The sequence below is a fragment of the Pseudophryne corroboree genome, chromosome 1 (genome assembly GCF_028390025.1).
Source record: "Pseudophryne corroboree isolate aPseCor3 chromosome 1, aPseCor3.hap2, whole genome shotgun sequence".
Taxonomy (NCBI): Eukaryota; Metazoa; Chordata; class Amphibia; order Anura; family Myobatrachidae; genus Pseudophryne; species Pseudophryne corroboree.
Genome location: NC_086444.1, coordinates 394,345,344 through 394,367,350, shown reverse-complemented (window position 1 = coordinate 394,367,350; position 22,007 = coordinate 394,345,344). Strand labels below are relative to the sequence as shown.

Genomic DNA, 22,007 nt, shown 5'->3' with positions numbered 1-22,007 from the left:
ACTCTGTGAGGAGGAGGAGGATGTACACAGTGAAAAGGGTGAGGAATCGGAGGATGAGGTCGACATCTTGCCTCTGTAGAGCTAGTTTGTGCAAGGAGAGATTGATTGCTTCTTTTTTGGTGGGGGCCCAAACAAACCAGTAATTTCAGCCACAGTCATGTGGCAGACCCTGTTGCTGAAATGATTGGTTTGTTAAAGTGTGCATGTCCTGTTTATACAACATAAGGGTGGGTGGGAGGGCCCAAGGACAATTCCATCTTGCACCTCTTTTTCTTCTTTGCATCATGTGCTGTTTGGGGACTAGTTTTTAAATCTGCCATCCTGTCTGCCACTGCAGTGCCACTCCTAGATGGGCCAGGTGTTTGTGCCGCACACTTGTGTCGCTTAGCTTAGTCATACAGCCACCTCGGTGCAACATTTAGGCCTAAAAACAATATTGTGAGGTGTTCAGAATAGACTGGAAATGAATGTAATTGAGGTTAATAATACCGTAGGAGCAAAATTACCCCCAAATTCTGTGATTTTAGCTGTTTTTATAAAAAATGATCCATATCCAAAACACGAAAGGGTGGTTTTGGCAAAACCAAGCCAAAACACTAGAGTGGAATTAGAACCAAAACACGAAAAGTGCCAGCCGCACATCTCTAGTTTAAATAAGTCGTTCTGTAGAGACTCAAGATCCTTGTTGCTAGTCCTTCTGTATGGGGTATGTTGCTAGTTAAAAGGTGCAGCAATGTATACTGGTTAACTGTGGTGTATTATAATACAAGTATAACTGGCAATTAGTTAAGAAAGAGAGTGAGCAGTAACGGATAAAGGGTTGATCAAGCATGTCATGTTTTGTGGGTACAAAAGATGTATGTATATAAATAATTTTTTTATTTATTTTCGTCTGAGACTTACCTACATTCCTGTTGTCACCAGTGTGAGGAGTTATTCTGATGAACCTGTAATTAGAGACAGACAGTATGAGAAACACATCACCCCTCTCACCATTCTGTAACACATGATGTCTGTGCACCACATGCTGAGGAAGGGGAAACCTGTGTTATCAGCAAGAATGTACGTCAATTCATATTCATATATTACATAATAACCATATCATAAGCACACGGCTTAGCTACCAAATTAGCTAGTAAGCTTAACTCTACATTAAACTGGTGTACAAAATCATTACGATGAACACATTAAATTGATGCTGAGGTTGAAACTTGTAAAATGCTCATGGACAGTGCCTGTGAAATGTGCAAAGGAGCAAAACGTAAGCATGGCTTCTAATAGGCAACTCTCATTTAACATAAATTAGTGTGGAAGGATAAGGAGTTACAAAGGCCCATACACACGGTGAAATTCGGGCTATGCCCGATTCTTACTATGCGACAGGGGCTAGGTCGGCACATAGTAAGTATCGCAAGTACACTCAGTATGTGCTTGCGATACTGACTATGTGCGATTTTGGCAAAGTGTCAATTTTGACTCTCTCTTCTATAGAGATAGTCAAAATTGACTTGCCTGCACAGTCTATCTATTCTTGCGATGCCGACCGCGAGGGACATTTTGGAGTGTGCGGAGGAGGAGAGGATGATCCACGGTGTCAAAGGCAGCAGAGAGGTCAAGAAGGATGAGCAGAGAGAAGTGGCCCCTGGATTTGGCCGAAAGCAGGTCACTGGTGACTTTCACCAGGGCAGTCTGAGGACTGGAGTGGGCGAAAGCCAGATTGTAGGATGGAGTTGTCAGAGGGGTAGCTTGTGAGACGGCTGTAGACCAGTCCAAGTAATTTGGAGGCGAATGTGTGAAGAAAGATGCGGTGGTAGCTAGTGGGTGATGAAGGGTCGAGGTTGTTTTTTTTTTTTTTTAGAATAGGTGAGGCCAGAGCATGTTTGCATGGTGAGAGAAAGATGCTGGTAGAGAGCGATAGGTTAAAGAGATGAGCAAGGTGGGAACAGGCAGTGGGGGAGAGGGAGCGGAGAAGACAGGAGGGGAGGAGGTCCAGGGGGCAGGTTGAGGGGGGTGGGGATAAGATGAGGGAGTGGACTTCCTTGTCTGTAGTGGGACGGAATGAGGAAAGAGTGGGATAGATTGAGGGGAAAGATGATGGGGGCAGGGGGGCAGCAGAGGGGTGACAGGAGGAGATATCGTGTCGGATATCCTCAATTTTGGAGATGAAGGAGGCAAAGTCAGTGGCAGTGAGGGAGGACGGGAGGGGAGGAGGACGGGGGAGGAGGAGAGTGTTGGAAGTTTCAAAGAGATAGCGTGGACTGGAGGACTGAGAGGAGATGAGTACTTGGAAAAAGGATTGCTTGGCGAGGGAAAGAGCAGAGCTGTAGGAGGAGAGAATAAACTTGAAATGGAGAAAGTCCGCCAGAGAGTGAGATTTCCTCCAGGAGCGTTCAGCGGAGCGTGAACATTTTTGTAAGAATCGTGTTAGTATGGTGTGCCAGGGTTGGGGTTTGGAGCAGCGGAGGGGGACAGAGGAGAGGGAGGCCACAGAGTCGAGAGCAGTGGTTAGGGAAGAGTTATAGAAAGAGGCTGCCTGGTTGGGACAAGTCATAGTGGAAAGGAGAGAGGAAAGTGTCGTGGGAGGACAGGATATCGGGGTCGAGAGACCAGAGATTGCGTCTGGTGATGGTGGATCTGGGCGTGGAGAGGAGAAGGGAAGATGAGAGGGTGAAAGAAAGCAGATGGTGGTCAGAGAGAGGGAAGGAAGAGTTTGAGAAATCAGAGAGATCACATCGGTGGGTGAAGACAAGGTCGAGGGAGTGGCCGAGATTGTGAGTAGGGTTGGAGGTCCATTGAAAAAATCCAAAGGAGGTGGAAAGGGCAAGATGATTAGTGGAAGCAGCATTAGTGATGTCAATAGGGATGTTAAAGTCACTGAGGATGATAGAGGGGAGGTTGGAGGAGAGAAAGTGGGGAAGCCAGGCAGCAAAGTTGTCAAGGAAAGGTGAACAGCGGCCAGGGGGGCAGTGATCACTGTCACAAGTAGGTGAATGGGGTAGAAGAGGCAGTTATAAGGTTTATATTGCTGTGTTAGAGACTATTTGGTAACCTCAAGATAAAGGAGACATTGCATCCATGTAAGAAAACCTTGGGAAATAACTTTCTAGTAACAGAAATATTTTTTTAAAATCAAAATAAATCCTTTTTTTCTCTGAAATAGAAACAAGACTTTTTAATAAAAGAACTACAGATGAAAACTCTGAAATGTCTTCATTTGACTTGAAACCCTTTTCTCGTCCCCATTAGCACTTGTCATAATCTAACATAAATACCACATTTTTTTATGCAGCAATCACACAAATTATACCTTAGTTTTAATTAAAAAAAAATGTAGGAAAGTGAACCAAAAGAAAATGTATTTTTCCCCATATACACCAGAGAGAAATACCTTGTGAATCTTGCATCAGCATTAATCCACTGTTACACAACTGCAAAAAGCAGGATTTTATGTGCAGGTTTTCTGAAAAAATGTTGCACTTGAAGATGGATTTTGTCCTCCATTTATCAATGTTACTTATTTGCTATGCTAATTAATGCTACGCCTTTTTTTACTAGAATTCAGCATTGAAGTTGTTGCAGTTGAGCAGTAACGTTAAAACACCCGATAGCGCTGTTTGTCAAGTCCAAACAGCGCTAACTACTTACATTTTTTTCTTTTTCTCATGATTTGGCGCATGCGCAGTGTGTCTTCGCATTTTTCGCTTATGCGCCTGACCGCCCTGCTGCAGCTCGCACTGGGGGAAGGAGAAGGACAGCTATGTTCGGGGGATCAGAGGCCTTTAGCAGGAAATAGTTTGGTGGCAGTCATTCTCACCAGTTAGCAGTAGTAGGTGGGTCGTGGTGGCACTGGCAGGCAGTGCAGTGGGCATAGGGCTCTCCAGGGACACGCATGGCTTGTATGTACACTGCTCCTCTAGTCTTGCTGTGGGTGAGGTGTCACTTTAAAAGTGATCAGACCTCCAACTTTCCTCCCACGTGTGTGGTACTGAGGAATGGGAGTGTGTGTCTGTATCAAAGCTGTTGCGTACATTCCTTTAAAGGTACTGTGTCACTCCCTGATGGTGGCTTTACAGACCTGGATGCTGAGGGGGTGGGGTTGGGGTGGTCGCTGGGAGCGCAGCGCCTGTGAGTGAAGTTTGGCAGGGAGCAAAAGCTGGTGAACTGCAATAAGGACAAACAAGTGGTAAGTGAGGAATACCACTCTTTGTTAAATACTGTCACCATCCACTTTTATACAGAGGAATGAAGTGACCACAGTGCTGCCTTAAATCAGCGCCATCAATCATAAAAAATAGAAATAACCCTTAATTAGCATTCTCAACGAGTTTGACAAGCAAAACTCCATTTATCCTCTGCAGCAAAGGGGTATAAATATTATATTTTAAACATATAAAGGAATTAAGTTTTTAAGTGAAGGTCAGTACAGATGCTGTGTATGTCATATCTAACATAACATAATGAACATATATATTAATTTTAAATTAAAAAAACAATCAGATATTTCTATAACACATGCATGAGTCTAACCTGAAGATATCCTTTCAGATTGCTTGGCGTTTTAAAATCCCCCTTCAGGATCTAGAAAAACAATACTAATCATTAGAATGTGTAACAGCTCCCATTATCTATACACACTACAATTGTAAATGATATTTAATACAGAACAATAAACGGTTTTCATGTATTGCTGTACTCTAAATCACTTTGGCAATAATGAAAATCAGGCGACTGCTTTGTGTCAGAAAAGTAGATGTACTCTCATTTTTGATCAGTCCTAACAATACAAATGTTAATGTCTGGGAATAAGAGCGTGTTCATGTGTTTTTGAGTATCCTGAATTGTGAGTACAAGAGCGTGTTTTACATACAAAATTCAATAGTGAACTATTACCTTACATGTACATTTACTTACTCTGTGCGTGTTGTTGACAACTATGGCATCTGGGTTACCATATCTTGGCGGGTTTGCAAAAGGATCATATCCCAGTCTTGCAAGCATGGGGGCTATGCGGGGCATGTCATCTACAATATCTGCAGGGAGTTTTCCAACCCACTTAGACAAGGCCTCAAGATTCACAGGTTTCATTACTTGGTCCGTTGATTTTTCAGTTCTGGAAATGTAAAATACGCCATTAATATTGAAGGGAACTAAAAGAATTACAGGTGGCCACATTTTACTTTGAAGAATCTAAAAGCACTAATGACTGTTAATGTTTTAACAATGCACAAAGCTTGGATTACATTTTCTAAAGTGAAGATTCTATCTATTAATTAGAGATAGGTTGCCATTAGATAATAGGTCTTGCACAAGTAATAAGTTCAAATAGGTTGTTGAAAAATAGGACATCCATATTACCATATACTGGCAAGTTTATAAAGCACCATAGCCAAGTCTTATAAGTATGGATGTTATAAAAAGGTAAATATTATACTGTTACCTCTGCCTGCCTCCATTCCTCTCTCCATATCACAACACCAACACATATCTCAGCCTGTCCACAGCCAAATTACAGGCAACCAAAATCATGACACTAAGCTCCTGAAAAATTCTGTGCTACGGAGAGTAATCCGATGATTTTATGACTACAAGATGTTTTATTCCCACCCACGCTCAAAATGAGAACAGAGCGACTAGCAAGAGATGAAGAATTGATAATAATAAAGGATGTTCTGGACCTAGCACTCCTAAAAATTACGGCACTTCTTTCCATACTGATTTTGCATATATTTTACAGAGAAGTGCCAAGCTGTAAATATCTTACACTACAACACTCAAGAGAAGATTCCATTCCAACTAGTGCCAGTTTCACTTTTTCAAATTCTGTGTTTCTAACATTTCATGGACAATGTGCTGGATGTAGAGAGCAGACATTATAAAAGGCACTGTCACTACTACTACTACTACTACAGTATTCATAGCAGCAGGTATGGCGAGTTCAGCAGCTGACACTCCTATGGTCCACTATGGCAACTTTCCTTCAAAAAGGCATCATTTAAAATGAACACACAGATCTGTGTGAATAATGGCTTTGAAAAGTGCCTGTCTGGTTTCTAAATTTCTAATAGCGTTTGCTATAAAAGGGCACATGCAAGTCAAACCGTTAAGGTGTACTATACTGAGCAGCCTGCAGGTAAAATTCAAGGAATCTAAAATAATTATTCCTATGCAAGTCTGAACTTGAGAGTGGTTTGTGGCAGGCAAAAACCGGGGCCGAATTATAAGTCATCCTTTCTACATCCAAAATTAATCCTCCTAAATATTTCCTGTCCCACAGTAACAATGCTAGTGAGATCAGCTCATCACTCTGTTGATGAACACGGGGAAATAATAACTAAAAGTTGATTTGGGTCGATTGTGATCGATATTTTTGTCAATGTTTGGAAGATTTTGCGTTTCTGGGTCTAAATCACAGACTAACAGATTTTTTTTTTTAAATGTCAAAAATCATCTGTTAGTAAATGTGCGATTTAGGGGTATATTTACTAAAAGTCAACCTGGTTCAATTTTTGTTTGATGTTTGTGTGATTTCTGTTCGATGTTTGGCCGATTTTGAATTTCAGGGTCTAAATTCCACATTTAATAACAGGTGATTTTTTACGTATTTTTTTTATTAAAACAATGTCAAAAATCATCTGTTAGTAAATGTGTGATTTACTCTGAAACACAAAATCTATCAAACATCGACCAAAAGCCAATCAAAATCAACTTTTAGTAAATATACCCCAGGATATCTGTATGAGAGCCTCCTGCTGTTCAGTACTATGCTCCATATCTGGAGTTGCACACTTGCAGTCAGGATTCTAGAGACAAATGAAAAAGAGAAAGAGAAAACCAAACAAAAAACCCACCAAACACACATGCAAAAAAAAAAAAAAAAAAAAGACACACTTAGGGGTATATGCAATTGCGGTCGAATTCCCGAAAATGTCGAAAAACGGGACATTTTCGCCAAAAAAAAAATTCGACAATGCAATTCAGTACTTTTCGTCATAAAAACGGACTTTCAAAATTCGACTTTTTGAAATTCGACATTTGTCAAATTCGACATTTCTGCAATGGTACAAATGCGGCAATTCGACAAAAGTATATTCAATTGAAGATTGTAAATTCGACAACAGTGCTTTTAGACAGTAAAATCGTCATTTTCAATCCGCCACACTTTGCTGGCGGAATCTAATAAAAAATTTTAAAAACAAGTTTTTTTGTGTGTTTTTTCTATTGGTAATAGCATATCTATTTATATTAGAAGGGATTATGTACTTGGTTTGTCTATTTTGGAGGCACAAGTATTATTTATATATTTAAAAATAAAATAAAAAATTATATATATATATATATATATATATATATATATATATATATATATATATATTTTTTTTTTTTAAATGGAATGGTAAAAATCAGAAAAAAAAAATGCGTGGGGTCCCCCCCTCCTAAGCATAACCAGCCTCGGGCTCTTCGAGCCGGTCCTGGTTCTAAAAATCCGGGGGGAAAACGGACATGGGATCCCCCGTATTTTTAAAACCAGCACCGGGCTCTGCGCCTGGTGCTGGTGCAAAAAATACGGGGGACAAAAAGCGTAGGGGTCCCCCGTATTTTTTACACCAGCATCGGGCTCAACTAGCTGGACAGATAATGCCACAGCCGGGGGTCACTTTTATACAGCGCCCTGCGGCCGTGGCATTAAATATCCAACTAGTCACCCCTGGCCGGGGTACCCTGGAGGAGTGGGGACCCCTTCAATCAAGGGGTCCCCCCCCCCAGCCACCCAAGGTCCAGGAGTGAAGCCCGAGGCTGCCCCCCCATCCAAGGGCTGCGGATGGGGGGCTGATAGCCTTGAGTAAATGATAGAATATTGTTTTTTTTCAGAAGAACTACAAGTCCCAGCAAGCCTCCCCCGCAAGCTGGTACTTGGAGAACCCCAAGTACCAGCATGCGGGTGGAAAAACGGGCCCGCTGGTACCTGTAGTGCTACTGGAAAAAAATACCCAAATAAAAACAGGAGACACACACCGTGAAAGTAAAAGTTTATTTCATACATGCCGACACATACATACTTACCTATGTTGACCCGCCGACTGCCACGTCTCCTGATCCGACGATCCGGGGTACCTGTGAATAAAATTATACTCACCTGATCCAGTGTCCTGTGATTTGTAATCCACGTACTTGGCAAAACAAAAAAACGAATACCCGGACCAAACGGACTGAAAGGGGTCCCATGTTTACACATGGGACCCCTTTCCCCGAATGCAGAACCCCCCCGTGACTGCTGTCACAGAAAGGTCCCTTCAGCCAATCAGGAAGCGCCACTTCGTGGCACTCTCCTGATTGGCTGTATGCGCGTCTGAGCTGGCAGACAGCGCATCGCACAGCTCCCTCCATTAGTTTCAATGGTGGGAACTTTGCGGTCAGCGGTGGGGTTACCTGCGGTCAGTGGATCACCGCGGGTGACCTCACCGCTGACCGCAAAGTTCCCACCATTGAATATAATGGTAAGGCTTTGCGATGCGCTGTCTGACAGCTCAGACGCGCATAGCCAATCAGCAGAGTGCCACGACGTTGCGCTCGCTGATTGGCTGAAGGGACCCTCTGTGACAGGAGTCACGTGGGGTCCCGGCATTCGTGGAAAGGGGTCCCATGTGTAAACATGGGACCCCTTTCAGTCCGTTTGGTCCGGGTTGCCGTTTTGTTGTTTTGCCAAGTAAGAGGATTATTTAAAAAGATCCAGACACTGGATCAGGTGAGTATAATTTTATTCACAGGTACCCTGGATTCTTCAGTGACGAGGGGGGCGTGGCAGTCGGCGGGTCAACATAGGTAAGTATGTATGTGTCGGCATGTATGAAATAAACTTTTACTTTCACGGTGTGTGTCTCCTGTTTTTATTTGGGTATTTTTTTTCCAGTAGAACTACAGGTATCAGCGGGCCCGTTTTTCCACCCGCATGCTGGTACTTGTGGTTCTCCAAGTACCAGCTTGCGGGGAGGCTTGCTGGGACTTGTAGTTCTTCTGGAAAAAAACAATATTCTATCATTTTACTCAAGGCTATCAGCCCCCCATCCGTAGCCCTTGGATGGGGGGGGGGGGGGGGGGGCAGCCTCAGGCTTCACCCCTGGCCTTTGGGTGGCTGGGGGGGGACCCCTTGATTGAAGGGGTCCCCACTCCTCCAGGGTACCCCGGCCAGGGGTGACTAGTTGGATATTTAATGCCACGGCCGCAGGGCGCTGTATAAAAGTGACCCCCGGCTGTGGCATTATCTGTCCAGCTAGTGAAGCCCGATGCTGGTGTAAAAAATACGGGGGACCCCTACGCTTTTTGTCCCCCGTATTTTTTGCACCAGCACCAGGCGCAGAGCCCGGTGCTGGTTTTAAAAATACGGGGGATCCCCTGTCAGTTCCCCCCCCCCGGATTTTTAGAACCAGGACCGGCTCGAAGAGCCCGAGGCCGGTTATGCTTAGGAGGGGGGGCCCCACGCAAATTTTTTTCGGGGTTTTTCCCGTTTTTTTTTACATTTTTACAAGTCTAATCAAAATCCGTCAAATTGGCCGTTTTTCGACAGCGGGACTGTCGAATCCGTTTTTTATTGAATATGTTGAATTCCGGCACCCACCTGCCGGAATTCGACGGTCGAATTGTGTCGAATTAAAAAACGGGCGAAAAATTGCCGCGATTCGCCGGCAATTCCATATACCCCTTAATATCTTTTACACATAAAAATGTCCCTGTCAATGGGTAGTCAAGGCTAAACTATATTTGATTCAAAACAACAAACAGAATTTCCACAGCAGTACTCACTTAGACAGGGATACTCCTCCAGGTTTTCCAATAAGTTCTTCATGATGAAGCATAGCATCGTTCCACGGGATGTCTAGAAATTTAATAATGGCGTGCATGGCTTGCTTGGGATGCAAAACTAACTGTTCATAATAAACTGGTAGACACTTGTGCTCCCCGATTTCTAAACATTGTGCATACATGATCTCTATCGCTTTGTTCCACTTGGTTAGACAATCCCTGTAGCTGTTTAAATCAAAGCCAGCTATAGTTATCTTCCTAGTGATCATTGAATGCACAGATGCACGTCCATCCCGTATCATTAAAAGAAACTTGGAATTAGGGAAAAGTTTGGAAAGATAAACGGATGATTTCAAAGTAAATGGGTCCTTATTACATAACAGCTTAGCGGGTTCTCCATGTTTTGCTATTATTTCCAGTATAAAAGCCTGCACGGCAGCATCCATGACACCATCTGTTACGCCAGCTTCATCAAGACGCATCTTTTCACTTCCAGACTTTGACCAAGCTTGCCTCATTGCTAAAATCCGAGGGATAATTCGTGTTTCTTCCCCGCAGCGGACATCAGGATGAGCATCCAGCATAGCTCTCATTAATGTTGTACCACTTCGTGGCACGCCACCAATAAATATTAAGGGCATATCCTTGCTGTATCTGTACTCTATATTATTGGCATCTACCATAACTAGTTCTTCACTCTCCGGCTTCATGACACCACGATTTTTCTTGCTATAGCCTTCATCGAGAATCTGCTGACATTCTAGCATTTGCTGGCCAAGATGTGCTGCTAATGCCACCAAGGCAACAAAGCCAATCACCAAGGACACCTTCTTCACAGTGAACCGCATTCTTACTGGTCAACATGCGGAAACTACTGCAGCCAGTAAACTTTTAATGCGATCCTTCCATGAGGAGCCTGCAAATGAGGGGGGAAAAAAGTTTCTTTATTAAAAGCATCCCAAATAGTTTTTTTCCTGCACACTAACATCCAAATGGTGCTGAAGAACATATTGTAACACGAGTAACAACTGTTCCACAAGTATAGGTAAAGAAACCGTTAAAATATGTTAACCGCAGCAGCCAATCAGATGTTTGCTTTGGTTTCTAATCTAAACTGTACTAGCGGTATATTGGTTGCGATGGGCAACACAACATTTTCTACACAGATGCTTCAACAGTTTTGATGAATGTCCTCACTGTATGTATGCTGTAAGGTTCACATAGCACATGGGCTGTAGTTTTTATTTCCACTAGGTTCCCTCTAGTCCAAACATGTGCTGCTTCGGATTAAATCAACCCTTGTGTGTGGTCTCACGCCCGGCCTGCTTTGGGCCAGAGCCTAATGTTAATATGTAAAGTACTGCACAATATGTTGGCACTATAAAAATAATGGGACAAGAGTAACATTAAAATGGTGCATTCATTTTATGTCAATATGTAGGTAAGCCTACTAAATACACACAGGATGCTGGATTCGTCACAATCTCACTGATACCAGAAGTATGAAAACTGTAACCAATAATGATGTTGCTATGTTACTCACATGTAATAGTCATCTCATTATTCACTTATGAAAAATACCATGAATGGACAACAGGTGGCAGTGTTCTACTCTTATATAAACTTGCCTGAACATCGTTTCCTTTAGTTTCACAATGAAGTGAGATTTCATGTTCCGGGAAATAAGACCAAATCGTTCCTTTATAAAATGTATTTACACCTACAAGCAAAAGCACATTTTCACAATAGATAAATCCATTACAGGAGTCTAAAACAGGATATTTCCAACTAACACAAACCTACATGAAACGGATAGTCGTAATAAAAGTACAGTCTACATTCCACCCCTCCCTTTCACCCCTTCCCCCTCCTCCTCTGTGCCGTGCTTACTTATTGGGTAAGTGAAATGACAGGGCATTCTATTCTGCTGAAGACTGTACAGCTTGCAAAAGGATCAAAACAGACAGAGCAGATAGATTATGGGGTGTATTCAATAGCTGTCGGAAGCTGCCATCTTGTCTGAAAGAGCAGTTTTTAAAAGTTTTAAAAAAAAGCAGTTTTTTCCCGACAAGTCAGGAATCCCCGAAAACACGCGGATCGGCGGAATAGGCGCCGATCCACGTGCTTCTCCTTTCCGACAATCTCAATCCGACTTTAAAAAAAGTCAGATTGAGCAGGGCGTCCCCCCGACCAGGCTCCTCAGCCCCCTGCAGACACCACCCCCGCTGCCGCAGACTTTTTCCTCCGCCGCTGGCAGCTGCCCCCCGCCGCCCACCACCGTCCGTCTCCCCCCGCCGCCGCTGGCAGCGCATCCGGCAGCCTACAGTCGGATTTGGCTGTCCTTTGAATATCCCTCGTCGGATCCATTCCGACACTTATTGAATACACCCCAAAATGATGGTTAGGAGTTTATTGGTTAGTACTTTATGGGGGCATTCAATTCGCGCCAGCATTTTCGGAGCTATTGAATTTACCCCCCTGCGTATTCAGTTACAGGCCATTTTCGCTCGTTTTTAAAGAATTTCGCCAATGCCTTTCACTTTTTTTTGTGTGTGAAAATGCACTGGTGAAAATGCCTCAAAATCGTTCCATATGTTTTTTTGCTCCTGCCAAATGTTTCGCCTAGGCAAAAAAACAGCTCTGCTATTGTATATTACGAATCCCCATTTGCCCTAAAAAATAGCGAAAAGCGCAGTTTTTTCACCTAAGTGAAAAAAAGACAATAACTGAATACCCTCTATCGCTCTTCAAGATTTGATACATCTTCCCCCATGTAGTAAACTGTACCCAAATCGGAGGTGTTGCTTAGGGCAACACCACATTTTATTACACTTGCACAGTTTTCATAAATGTTTTTCACTACAATTTATACTCCTTTCACACCTAAATCGCAGGTCCAATCCGGGATCATCAATTTCAAGCAGTGTTGATACCAGTTTCAGATCCTTTCACACAGAAGCAGTACTCGGGAGTTAGGTCCGATATTGCCAGGGCAACCTGGGTTGTGTTCCGGTGTGAATAGGGTTGACCTGGGTTAGCGTTACAAATGCATTAACGGAACCCAGATAGGGTAATCCGGGTTGCACTTTTCACACTGCAGCCTTCCCGGGTTGCCCTGGCAATATCCCGGGTCGGAGGTTGGGTGCGAAAGCAGTATTAGTGATAACAGTTAACATTGCTGCCTCGCAGAACTGAAGCCATATTTCTATCCCAACCAAGGCACTATTTTTTTGCCATTTGTATGTTCCTACCTGTGTGCATGAGTTTACCCTTTGGGGGCTCTGGTAATATAATTCTCTGTTACATAGCGTTTTCAGTATTTATTAACAATTTTTAAATAGTGCCTACTTATGCTTTCCAATACAGGGAATTGTATTGTTTAAAATTCTTTAAAACTAGTTCCTGCCTAGTTGAGTTTACAATTAACCTACCGCAATGATTCTCATTCTCAGTCCTCTGGACCCCAAACAGGTCATATTTTCTAGGTCACCTAGCTGGTGCACAGGTGTATACATGGGATGTAGTTAATATCCCGGCGGTCAGAATACAGACGCTGGGATCGTGAGAATACAGACAGCTGCGCCAGGGCTATTTCCTCTCATGGGTGTCCACGACACCCATAGACTGGGAATAGAACCTGTGGCAAGCGCAGTGAGCCCCTGAGCCTGCAAAGGGCTTTCTAGTGCTCGCCCCGCTGCCGGCATTCTGGCGGCTGGGATCCCGATGTCGGATGACCTCCGGGATCCCAGCTATCAGCATTCCATCCCCAACCCGTATACATTACTCACCGACACAATAAAAAATCTACAGGTGTCGCTATTAGACATGTTATTCTATGAGGAGCCCTGGAAAACATGCACTGTTTGGGGTCCTGAGGACAGATTTTGAGAACCTACAGTATAACCTACCTGTCTTTGCAGTATGGAAGGAAACAGGAGCGAGAGAGGGAAACACACAAAAACATGGGTAGAACATACAAACACCATACCTAGGACCCTGGTCTGAACCCATGACCACAGCACTGTGAGTTAATAATAATTATGTCCTGCACACACTATGCGCCATATGAATCCCGCTATAAATATACACGATACAATAAATATACCTGCTGTACCATTCATGATTATTAATCAGTTTACCATTTAAAACATGGAGAAAAGGGGTCTGTGCTTTATTCTTACATAATCTTGACTAAACAATGTTTCCTTTTCTTTCCTAAGGAACTGATATCTCATTTTGAGGAACAGAGACCAAATAGTTCCTCCAGTAAAATGTTTATACTACACAGTCTGGTAAGTAGTTACAAACTAAAATAGTTTAATTGTTCACAAAGTCAAGTTACAGGACACTGCCACGTAAATGAAATAAACTTACATGACTTGATAACTACACATATCTATTACCTGCAGTTCTCTTAAAAATAATGCTCCTGTAAAGACAGGCTGGATCATTCCGCCTGTCCTCTCCACACTTGTCCAGCGCATGAAATGATAAGCATTCACTTAATGTACTGCAGAACACAAACACTGCTTCATTCAGCAAATCAACTTACGGTATGGAAGCTGTTTTTCTTACAGAGCTAATTGGGGACCACTAGATACATTTGACACTATCTTTAATACTGCAGCTTGTTACTTTGTATATTTACTAACCTACAGATGTGTCCTCATGGGATGCAGTCAATTTACCTTCAATTAAAATCCGGACGGTCAAAATACCGACAACCATTGACCGATTGTCAAAATACCGACAAGGTCAAAATACCGACATTTAAAATGTTGACAGTTCAAAAAGTCAACAAGTTTTTCATGATTTTTTCATTGAAACCGACTTGTTCTTACTTTATCATCCCAGTGGACCTGGAGGGGGAATATAATAGTGTGCCGAGCGCTGCGAGGCATCGTGCTCGAAGCAAAATCCCGCCAATTGACCGATGGTCAAAATACAGACAAGGTCAAAATGACGACATTTAAAATGTCGACATGGTCAAAATACCAACATTTAAAACATTGATAGGTCAAAAAGTCGACACAAGTTTTCATAATTTTTTTTGTGTGTATGTCGACATGGACACCGTATAAGTGGACACTTCGCCATGTGAGTGTACGCGGTACACTTATATGGTGTCCATGTCGGCCTATGTCGAGATACACTTCAAAATGATGATAAATTTGTGACGACTTTTTGACCTGTCGACATTTTAAATCTCAGCATTTTGACAGTGTCGACTTTTTAAATGTCAGCATTTTTGACCTTGTCTGTATTTTGACCATCGGTCAATTGGTGTCTGTATTCTGACTGTCGGGATTTTGATTCTAAGTATTTCATACTGATCCCGTCCTCATACATCGTTGCTGCAATTGTGCCAAACACTAGATGCGCCAGGTCCATGTGACTCAGCTGGCGTTGTTTTTCAGCGTCTTTTACCCGAAAATGCATGTCAGTTGCAATGCAATGTGACTAAGATGCACCATGACACTGTGCTGCTTAATTTGCTATACGACACTTGTATATCTGTGTGCAACCGAGTCTCTGAATCTGCATAAGAAGTGCTAAGGTGCAGTGGACGCAGCTTTTTTTCACTTCAAAGTTTCAAATTAATCAGCAGTGTCTCCTGGTCATCCTAGTCGCATCGCATTGTGCCCAAGACGCATTTTCTGAGTAAAAAAATAAGAATTTACTTACCGATAATTCTATTTCTCGTAGTCCGTAGTGGATGCTGGGGACTCCGTCAGGACCATGGGGAATAGCGGCTCCGCAGGAGACAGGGCACAAAAATAAAGCTTTAGGATTAGGTGGTGTGTACTGGCTCCTCCCCCTATGACCCTCCTCCAAGCCTCAGTTAGGATACTGTGCCCGGACGAGCGTACACAATAAGGAAGGATATTGAATCCCGGGTAAGACTCATACCAGCCACACCAATCACACCGTATAACTTGTGATCTGAACCCAGTTAACAGTATGACAAACGTAGGAGCCTCTGAACAGACGGCTCACAACAATAACAACCCGAATTTGTTTGTAACAATAACTATGTACAAGTATTGTAGACAATCCGCACTTGGGATGGGCGCCCAGCATCCACTACGGACTACGAGAAATAGAATTATCGGTAAGTAAATTCTTATTTTCTCTAACGTCCTAAGTGGATGCTGGGGACTCCGTCAGGACCATGGGGATTATACCAAAGCTCCCAAACGGGCGGGAGAGTGCGGATGACTCTGCAGCACCGAATGAGAGAACTCAAGGTCCTCCTCAGCCAGGGTATCAAATTTGTAGAATTTTGCAAACGTGTTTGCCCCTGACCAAGTAGCAGCTCGGCAGAGTTGTAATGCCGAGACCCCCCGGGCAGCCGCCCAGGATGAGCCCACTTTCCTTGTGGAATGCCTTGACAGATTTAGGTTGTGGCAAGCCTGCCACAGAATGTGCAAGTTGAATTGTGCTACAAATCCAACGAGCAATCGTCTGCTTAGAAGCAGGAGCAACCATCTTGTTGGGTGCATACAATATAAACAGTGAGTCAGACTTTCTGACTCCCGCCGTTCTTGAAATATATATTTTCAATGCCCGGACCACATCCAACAACTTGGAATCCTCCAAATCGTTAGTAGCCGCAGGCACCACAATAGGCTGGTTCAGGTGAAACGCTGACACCACCTTAGGCAGAAAATGAGGACGCGTCCGCAGTTCTGCCCTGTCCGTATGGAAAATCAGATATGGGCTCTTATATGATAAAGCCGCCAATTCTGATACTCTCCTGGCTGAAGCCAGGGCCAGTAGCATGGTTACTTTCCATGTAAGATACTTCAACTCCACCGATTTGAGCGGCTCAAACCAATGGGATTTGAGAAAATCCAAGACTACATTAAGATCCCACGGTGCCACTGGGGGCACAACCGGGGGCTGTATATGTAGTACTCCTTTTACAAAAGTCTGGACTTCAGGAACTGAAGCCAATTCTTTCTGGAAGAAAATCGACAGGGCCGAAATTTGAACCTTAATGGACCCCAATTTGAGGCCCATAGACAATCCTGTTTGCAGGAAATGTAGGAATCGACCCAGTTGAAATTCCTCCGTGGGGGCCTTCCTGGCCTCACACCACGCAACATATTTTCTCCAAATGCGGTGATAATGTTGTGCAGTCACCTCCTTCCTGGCTTTTACCAGTGTAGGAATTACCTCTTCCGGAATGCCTTTTTCCCTTAGAATTCGGCGTTCAACCGCCATGCCGTCAAACGCAGCCGCGGTAAGTCTTGGAATAGACACGGTCCCTGCTGAAGCAGGTCCCGTCTTAGAGGTAGAGGCCACGGATCCTCCGTGAGCATCTCTTGAAGTTCCGGGTACCAAGTTCTTCTTGGCCAATCCGGAGCCACTAGTATCGTTCTTACTCCCTTTTGCCGTATAATTCTCAGTACTTTTGGTATGAGAGGCAGAGGAGGGAACACATACACTGACTGGAACACCCACGGTGTTACCAGAGCGTCCACAGCTATTGCCTGAGGGTCTCTTGACCTGGCGCAATACCTGTCCAGTTTTTTGTTGAGGCGGGACGCCATCATATCCACCATTGGTTTTTCCCAACGGTTCACAATCATGTGGAAGACTTCAGGATGAAGTCCCCACTCTCCCGGGTGTAGATCGTGTCTGCTGAGGAAGTCTGCTTCCCAGTTGTCCACTCCCGGAATGAATACTGCTGACAGTGCTATCACATGATCTTCCGCCCAGCGAAGAATCCTTGCAGCTTCTGCCATTGCTGTCCTGCTTCTTGTGCCGCCCTGTCTGTTTACGTGGGCGACTGCCGTGATGTTGTCCGACTGGATCAACACCGGCTGACCCTGAAGCAGGGGTTTTGCCAGACTTAGAGCATTGTAAATCGCTCTTAGCTCCAGTATATTTATGTGAAGAGACATCTCCAGGCTTGACCATACTCCCTGGAAGTTTCTTCCCTGTGTGACCGCTCCCCAGCCTCTCAGACTGGCATCCGTGGTCACCAGGACCCAGTCCTGTATGCCGAATCTGCGGCCCTCTAACAGATGAGCACTCTGCAACCACCACAGAAGAGACACCCTTGTCCGTGGCGATAAGGTTATCCGCTGATGCATCTGCAGATGTGATCCGGACCATTTGTCCAGCAGATCCCACTGAAAAGTTCGTGCGTGGAATCTGCCGAATGGAATCGCTTCGTAAGAAGCCACCATCTTTCCCAGGACTCTTGTGCATTGATGCACAGACACTTTCCCTGGTTTTAGGAGGTTCCTGACAAGTTCGGATAACTCCCTGGCTTTCTCCTCCGGAAGAAACACCTTTTTCTGAACCGTGTCCAGAATCATTCCCAGGAACAGCAGACGTGTCGTCGGGGTCAACTGAGATTTTGGAAAATTCAGAATCCACCCGTGTTGTTGCAGCACTAGTCGGGTTAGTGCTACTCCGTCCTCCAGCTGTTCTCTGGACCTTGCCCTTATCAGGAGATCGTCCAAGTAAGGGATAATTAATACGCCTCTTCTTCGCAGAAGAATCATCATTTCGGCCATTACCTTGGTAAAGACCCGAGGTGCCGTGGACAATCCAAACGGCAGCGTCTGAAACTGATAATGACAGTTTTGCACCACGAACCTGAGGTACCCTTGATGTGAAGGGCAAATTGGGACATGCAGGTAAGCATCCTTTATGTCCAGGGACACCATAAAGTCCCCTTCTTCCAGATTCGCTATCACTGCTCTGAGTGACTCCATCTTGAACTTGAATTTTTGTATGTACAGGTTCAAAGATTTCAGATTTAGAATAGGTCTTACCGAGCCGTCCGGCTTCGGTACCACAAATAGCGTGGAGTAATACCCCTTTCCCTGTTGTAGGAGGGGTACCTTGACTATCACCTGCTGAGAAAACAGCTTGTGAATGGCTTCCAATACCGTCGCCCTGTCTGAGGGAGACGTTGGCAAAGCAGACTTTAGGAACCTGCGAGGGGGAGACTTCTCCAATTCCAACCTGTAACCCTGAGATACTACCTGCAGGATCCAGGGGTCCACCTGTGAGCAAGCCCACTGTGCGCTGAAATTCTTGAGTCAACCCCCCACCGCTCCTGAGTCCGCTTGTAAGGCCCCAGCGTCATGCTGAGGGCTTTGCAGAACCCTGAGAGGGCTTCTGTTCCTGGGCAGGGGCTGCTTGCTGCCCTCTCTTACCCCTTCCTCTGCCCCGAGGCAGATATGACTGTCCTTTTGTCCGCTTGTTCTTATAGGACCGAAAGGACTGCGGCTGAAAAGACGGTGTCTTTTTCTGTTGGGAGGGGGTCTGAGGTAAAAAGGTGGATTTTCCGGCAGTTGCCGTGGCCACCAGATCCGATAGACCGACGCCAAATAATTCCTCCCCTTTATACGGCAATACTTCCATATGTCGTTTGGAATCCGCATCACCTGACCACTGTCGCGTCCATAAACTCCTTCTGGCAGATATGGACATCGCATTTACTCTCGATGCCAGAGTGCAAATATCTCTCTGAGCATCTCGCATATAAAGGAAAGCATCCTTTAATTGCTCTATAGTCAATAAAATACTGTCCCTATCCAGGGTATCAATATTTTCAGTCAGGGAATCCAACCAGACGACCCCAGCACTGCACATCCAGGCTGAGGCGATGGCTGGTCGCAGTATAACACCAGTATGTGTGTATATACTTTTTAGGGTAGTTTCCAGTCTCCTATCAGCTGGATCTCTGAGGGCGGCCGTATCAGGAGACGGTAACGCCACTTGTTTTGATAAGCGTGTGAGCGCCTTATCCACCCTAGGGGGTGTTTCCCAGCGCGCCCTAACCTCTGGCGGGAAAGGGTATAATGCTAATAACTTTTTTGAAATTAGCACTTTTCTATCTGGGTTAACCCACGCTTCATCACATACATCATTTAATTCCTCTGATTCAGGAAAAACTACAGGTAGTTTTTTCACCCCCCACATAATACCCCTTTTTGTGGTACTTGCAGTATCAGAGATATGCAAAGCCTCCTTCATTGCCGTGATCATATAACGTGTGGCCCTACTTGAAAATACGTTTGTTTCATCACCGTCGACACTAGATTCAGTGTCTGTGTCTGGGTCTGTGTCAACCGACTGAGGTAAAGGGCGCTTTACAGCCCCTGACGGTGTCTGAGACGCCTGGGCAGGTACTAACTGGTTTGCCGGCCGTCTCATGTCGTCAACTGATTTTTGTAATGTGCTGACATTATCACGTAATTCCATAAACAAAGCCATCCATTCCGGTGTCGACTCCCTGGGGGGTGACATCACCATTATCGGCAATTGCTCTGCCTCCACACCAACATCGTCCTCATACATGTCGACACACACGTACCGACACACAGCAGACACACAGGGAATGCTCTTATCGAAGACAGGACCCCACTAGCCCTTTGGGGAGACAGAGGGAGAGTTTGCCAGCACACACCCAAGCGCTATAATATATATGGGAACAACCTTATATAAGTGTTGTTCCTTATAGCAGCTTAAATATATCAAAATATCGCCAAAAAATGCCCCCCCTCTCTGTTTTACCCTGTTTCTGTAGTGCAGTGCAGGGGAGAGTCCTGGGAGCCTTCCTCACAGCGGAGCTGAGCAGGAAAATGGCGCTGTGTGCTGAGGAGAATAAGCCCCGCCCCCTATTTCGGCGGGCTTTTCTCCCGGAGTTTTAGATATCTGGCATGGGTTAAATACATACATATAGCCTCAATGGCTATATGTGATGTATTCTTTTGCCATAAAGGTATTAAATATTGCTGCCCAGGGCGCCCCCAGCAGCGCCCTGCACCCTCCGTGACCGCTTGGTGTGAAGTGTGTGACAACAATGGCGCACAGCTGCAGTGCTGTGCGCTACCTTCATGAAGACTGAAGAGCCTTCTGCCGCCTGTTTCCGGACCTTCAATCTTCAGCATCTGTAAGGGGGGTCGGCGGCGCGGCTCCGGGACGAACCCCAGGGTGAGACCTGTGTTCCGACTCCCTCTGGAGCTAATGGTGTCCAGTAGCCTAAGAATCCAATCCATCCTGCACGCAAGTGAGTTGAAATTCTCTCCCCTAAGTCCCTCGATGCAGTGAGCCTGTTGCCAGCAGGACTCACTGAAAATAAAAAACCTAAAAACTTTTTCTAAGCAGCTCTTTAGGAGAGCCACCTAGATTGCACCCTGCTCGGACGGGCACAAAAACCTAACTGAGGCTTGGAGGAGGGTCATAGGGGGAGGAGCCAGTACACACCACCTAATCCTAAAGCTTTATTTTTGTGCCCTGTCTCCTGCGGAGCCGCTATTCCCCATGGTCCTGACGGAGTCCCCAGCATCCACTTAGGACGTTAGAGAAAAGATGCATAAAAGATGTCCAGAGCTAGCAGAACTTCACAGGACCTGGCAGCTCACTTGCGCCAGGTGTCTCGCATCATATTGAGGCTAGCTGTAGGACGACACATCTGTATCATACAAGCTTTATCTTTGCGCTTCTGCAAGATAGAGAAGCACCCCTCCTTTGATTCCTCAAAGACCCAACACACAGGATGCTGCTATACTGGCAAATAGTTATCTCACCAATATATAGCGGCAGATTCAATTAGCCGTGATTGGCTTGCTTTGTCTGTTCCCCAATAAAAAGTACCTGTACTGTAGTTTTTCAGTTAAGAGTTTAGAGAAAGCACTTAATGCTAATTACTGTCTAAACCCTACACAGGTGCAGCTTGCGGGTTGTTCGCAGGTCTGTAATGAAATACTGTAGTTTCTGCCATTTTTCACTGTGGAACATATAGCATAAGTCAACCCGTGGTTACTTGAATCTGACTCAAAGGATTTCACATGTCCATGTAAAAATTTTCTTTATTTAATATTAAAGTTTAGAGACAGGAATGCTCAATGTTCAGATGTTTACATAAAAAGGAAGGCTAAAGGTGGGTACACACTAGGCGATGTGCTCGTGAGCGACATAGCCTAGTTTTTCCCCCTCCAGGCTGGGCCACCCAATGGCAGGCATACACACTGTGCGATATCGCACAGTAACGTCATGCCGCGGCCGGCCGATGCATGCAGCTTTGGACGATGAGTCCAAACTGAGCTGCATGCAGAGCCGCGCATTGCTCGTCGTCTGCTGCATACACACTGGGCGATATAGTAAACTATATTGCTCATCTTTTAGTGTGTAGGCACCTTGACATAAAAATGAAAATATTTATATGCCAGTATACATAT

General features: G+C 44.7%; 1 protein-coding gene across 1 annotated transcript in view; it reads right to left on the bottom strand.

Moving 5' to 3' along the window:
* Nucleotides 1-22,007, bottom strand: part of TPST2 (tyrosylprotein sulfotransferase 2) — a 129,770-nt gene that overhangs the window by 14,639 nt on the left and 93,124 nt on the right. Inside the window, exons 3-7 of the mRNA XM_063913184.1 lie at nt 11,427-11,518; nt 9,799-10,714; nt 4,912-5,110; nt 4,528-4,578; nt 904-947 (exon numbers count right to left, since the gene is read on the bottom strand). Coding sequence (XP_063769254.1) covers nt 918-947; nt 4,528-4,578; nt 4,912-5,110; nt 9,799-10,646 — 1,128 coding nt within the window. The 5' untranslated portion in view covers nt 10,647-10,714; nt 11,427-11,518 and the 3' untranslated portion in view covers nt 904-917. The remainder of the gene's footprint in view (nt 1-903; nt 948-4,527; nt 4,579-4,911; nt 5,111-9,798; nt 10,715-11,426; nt 11,519-22,007) is intronic.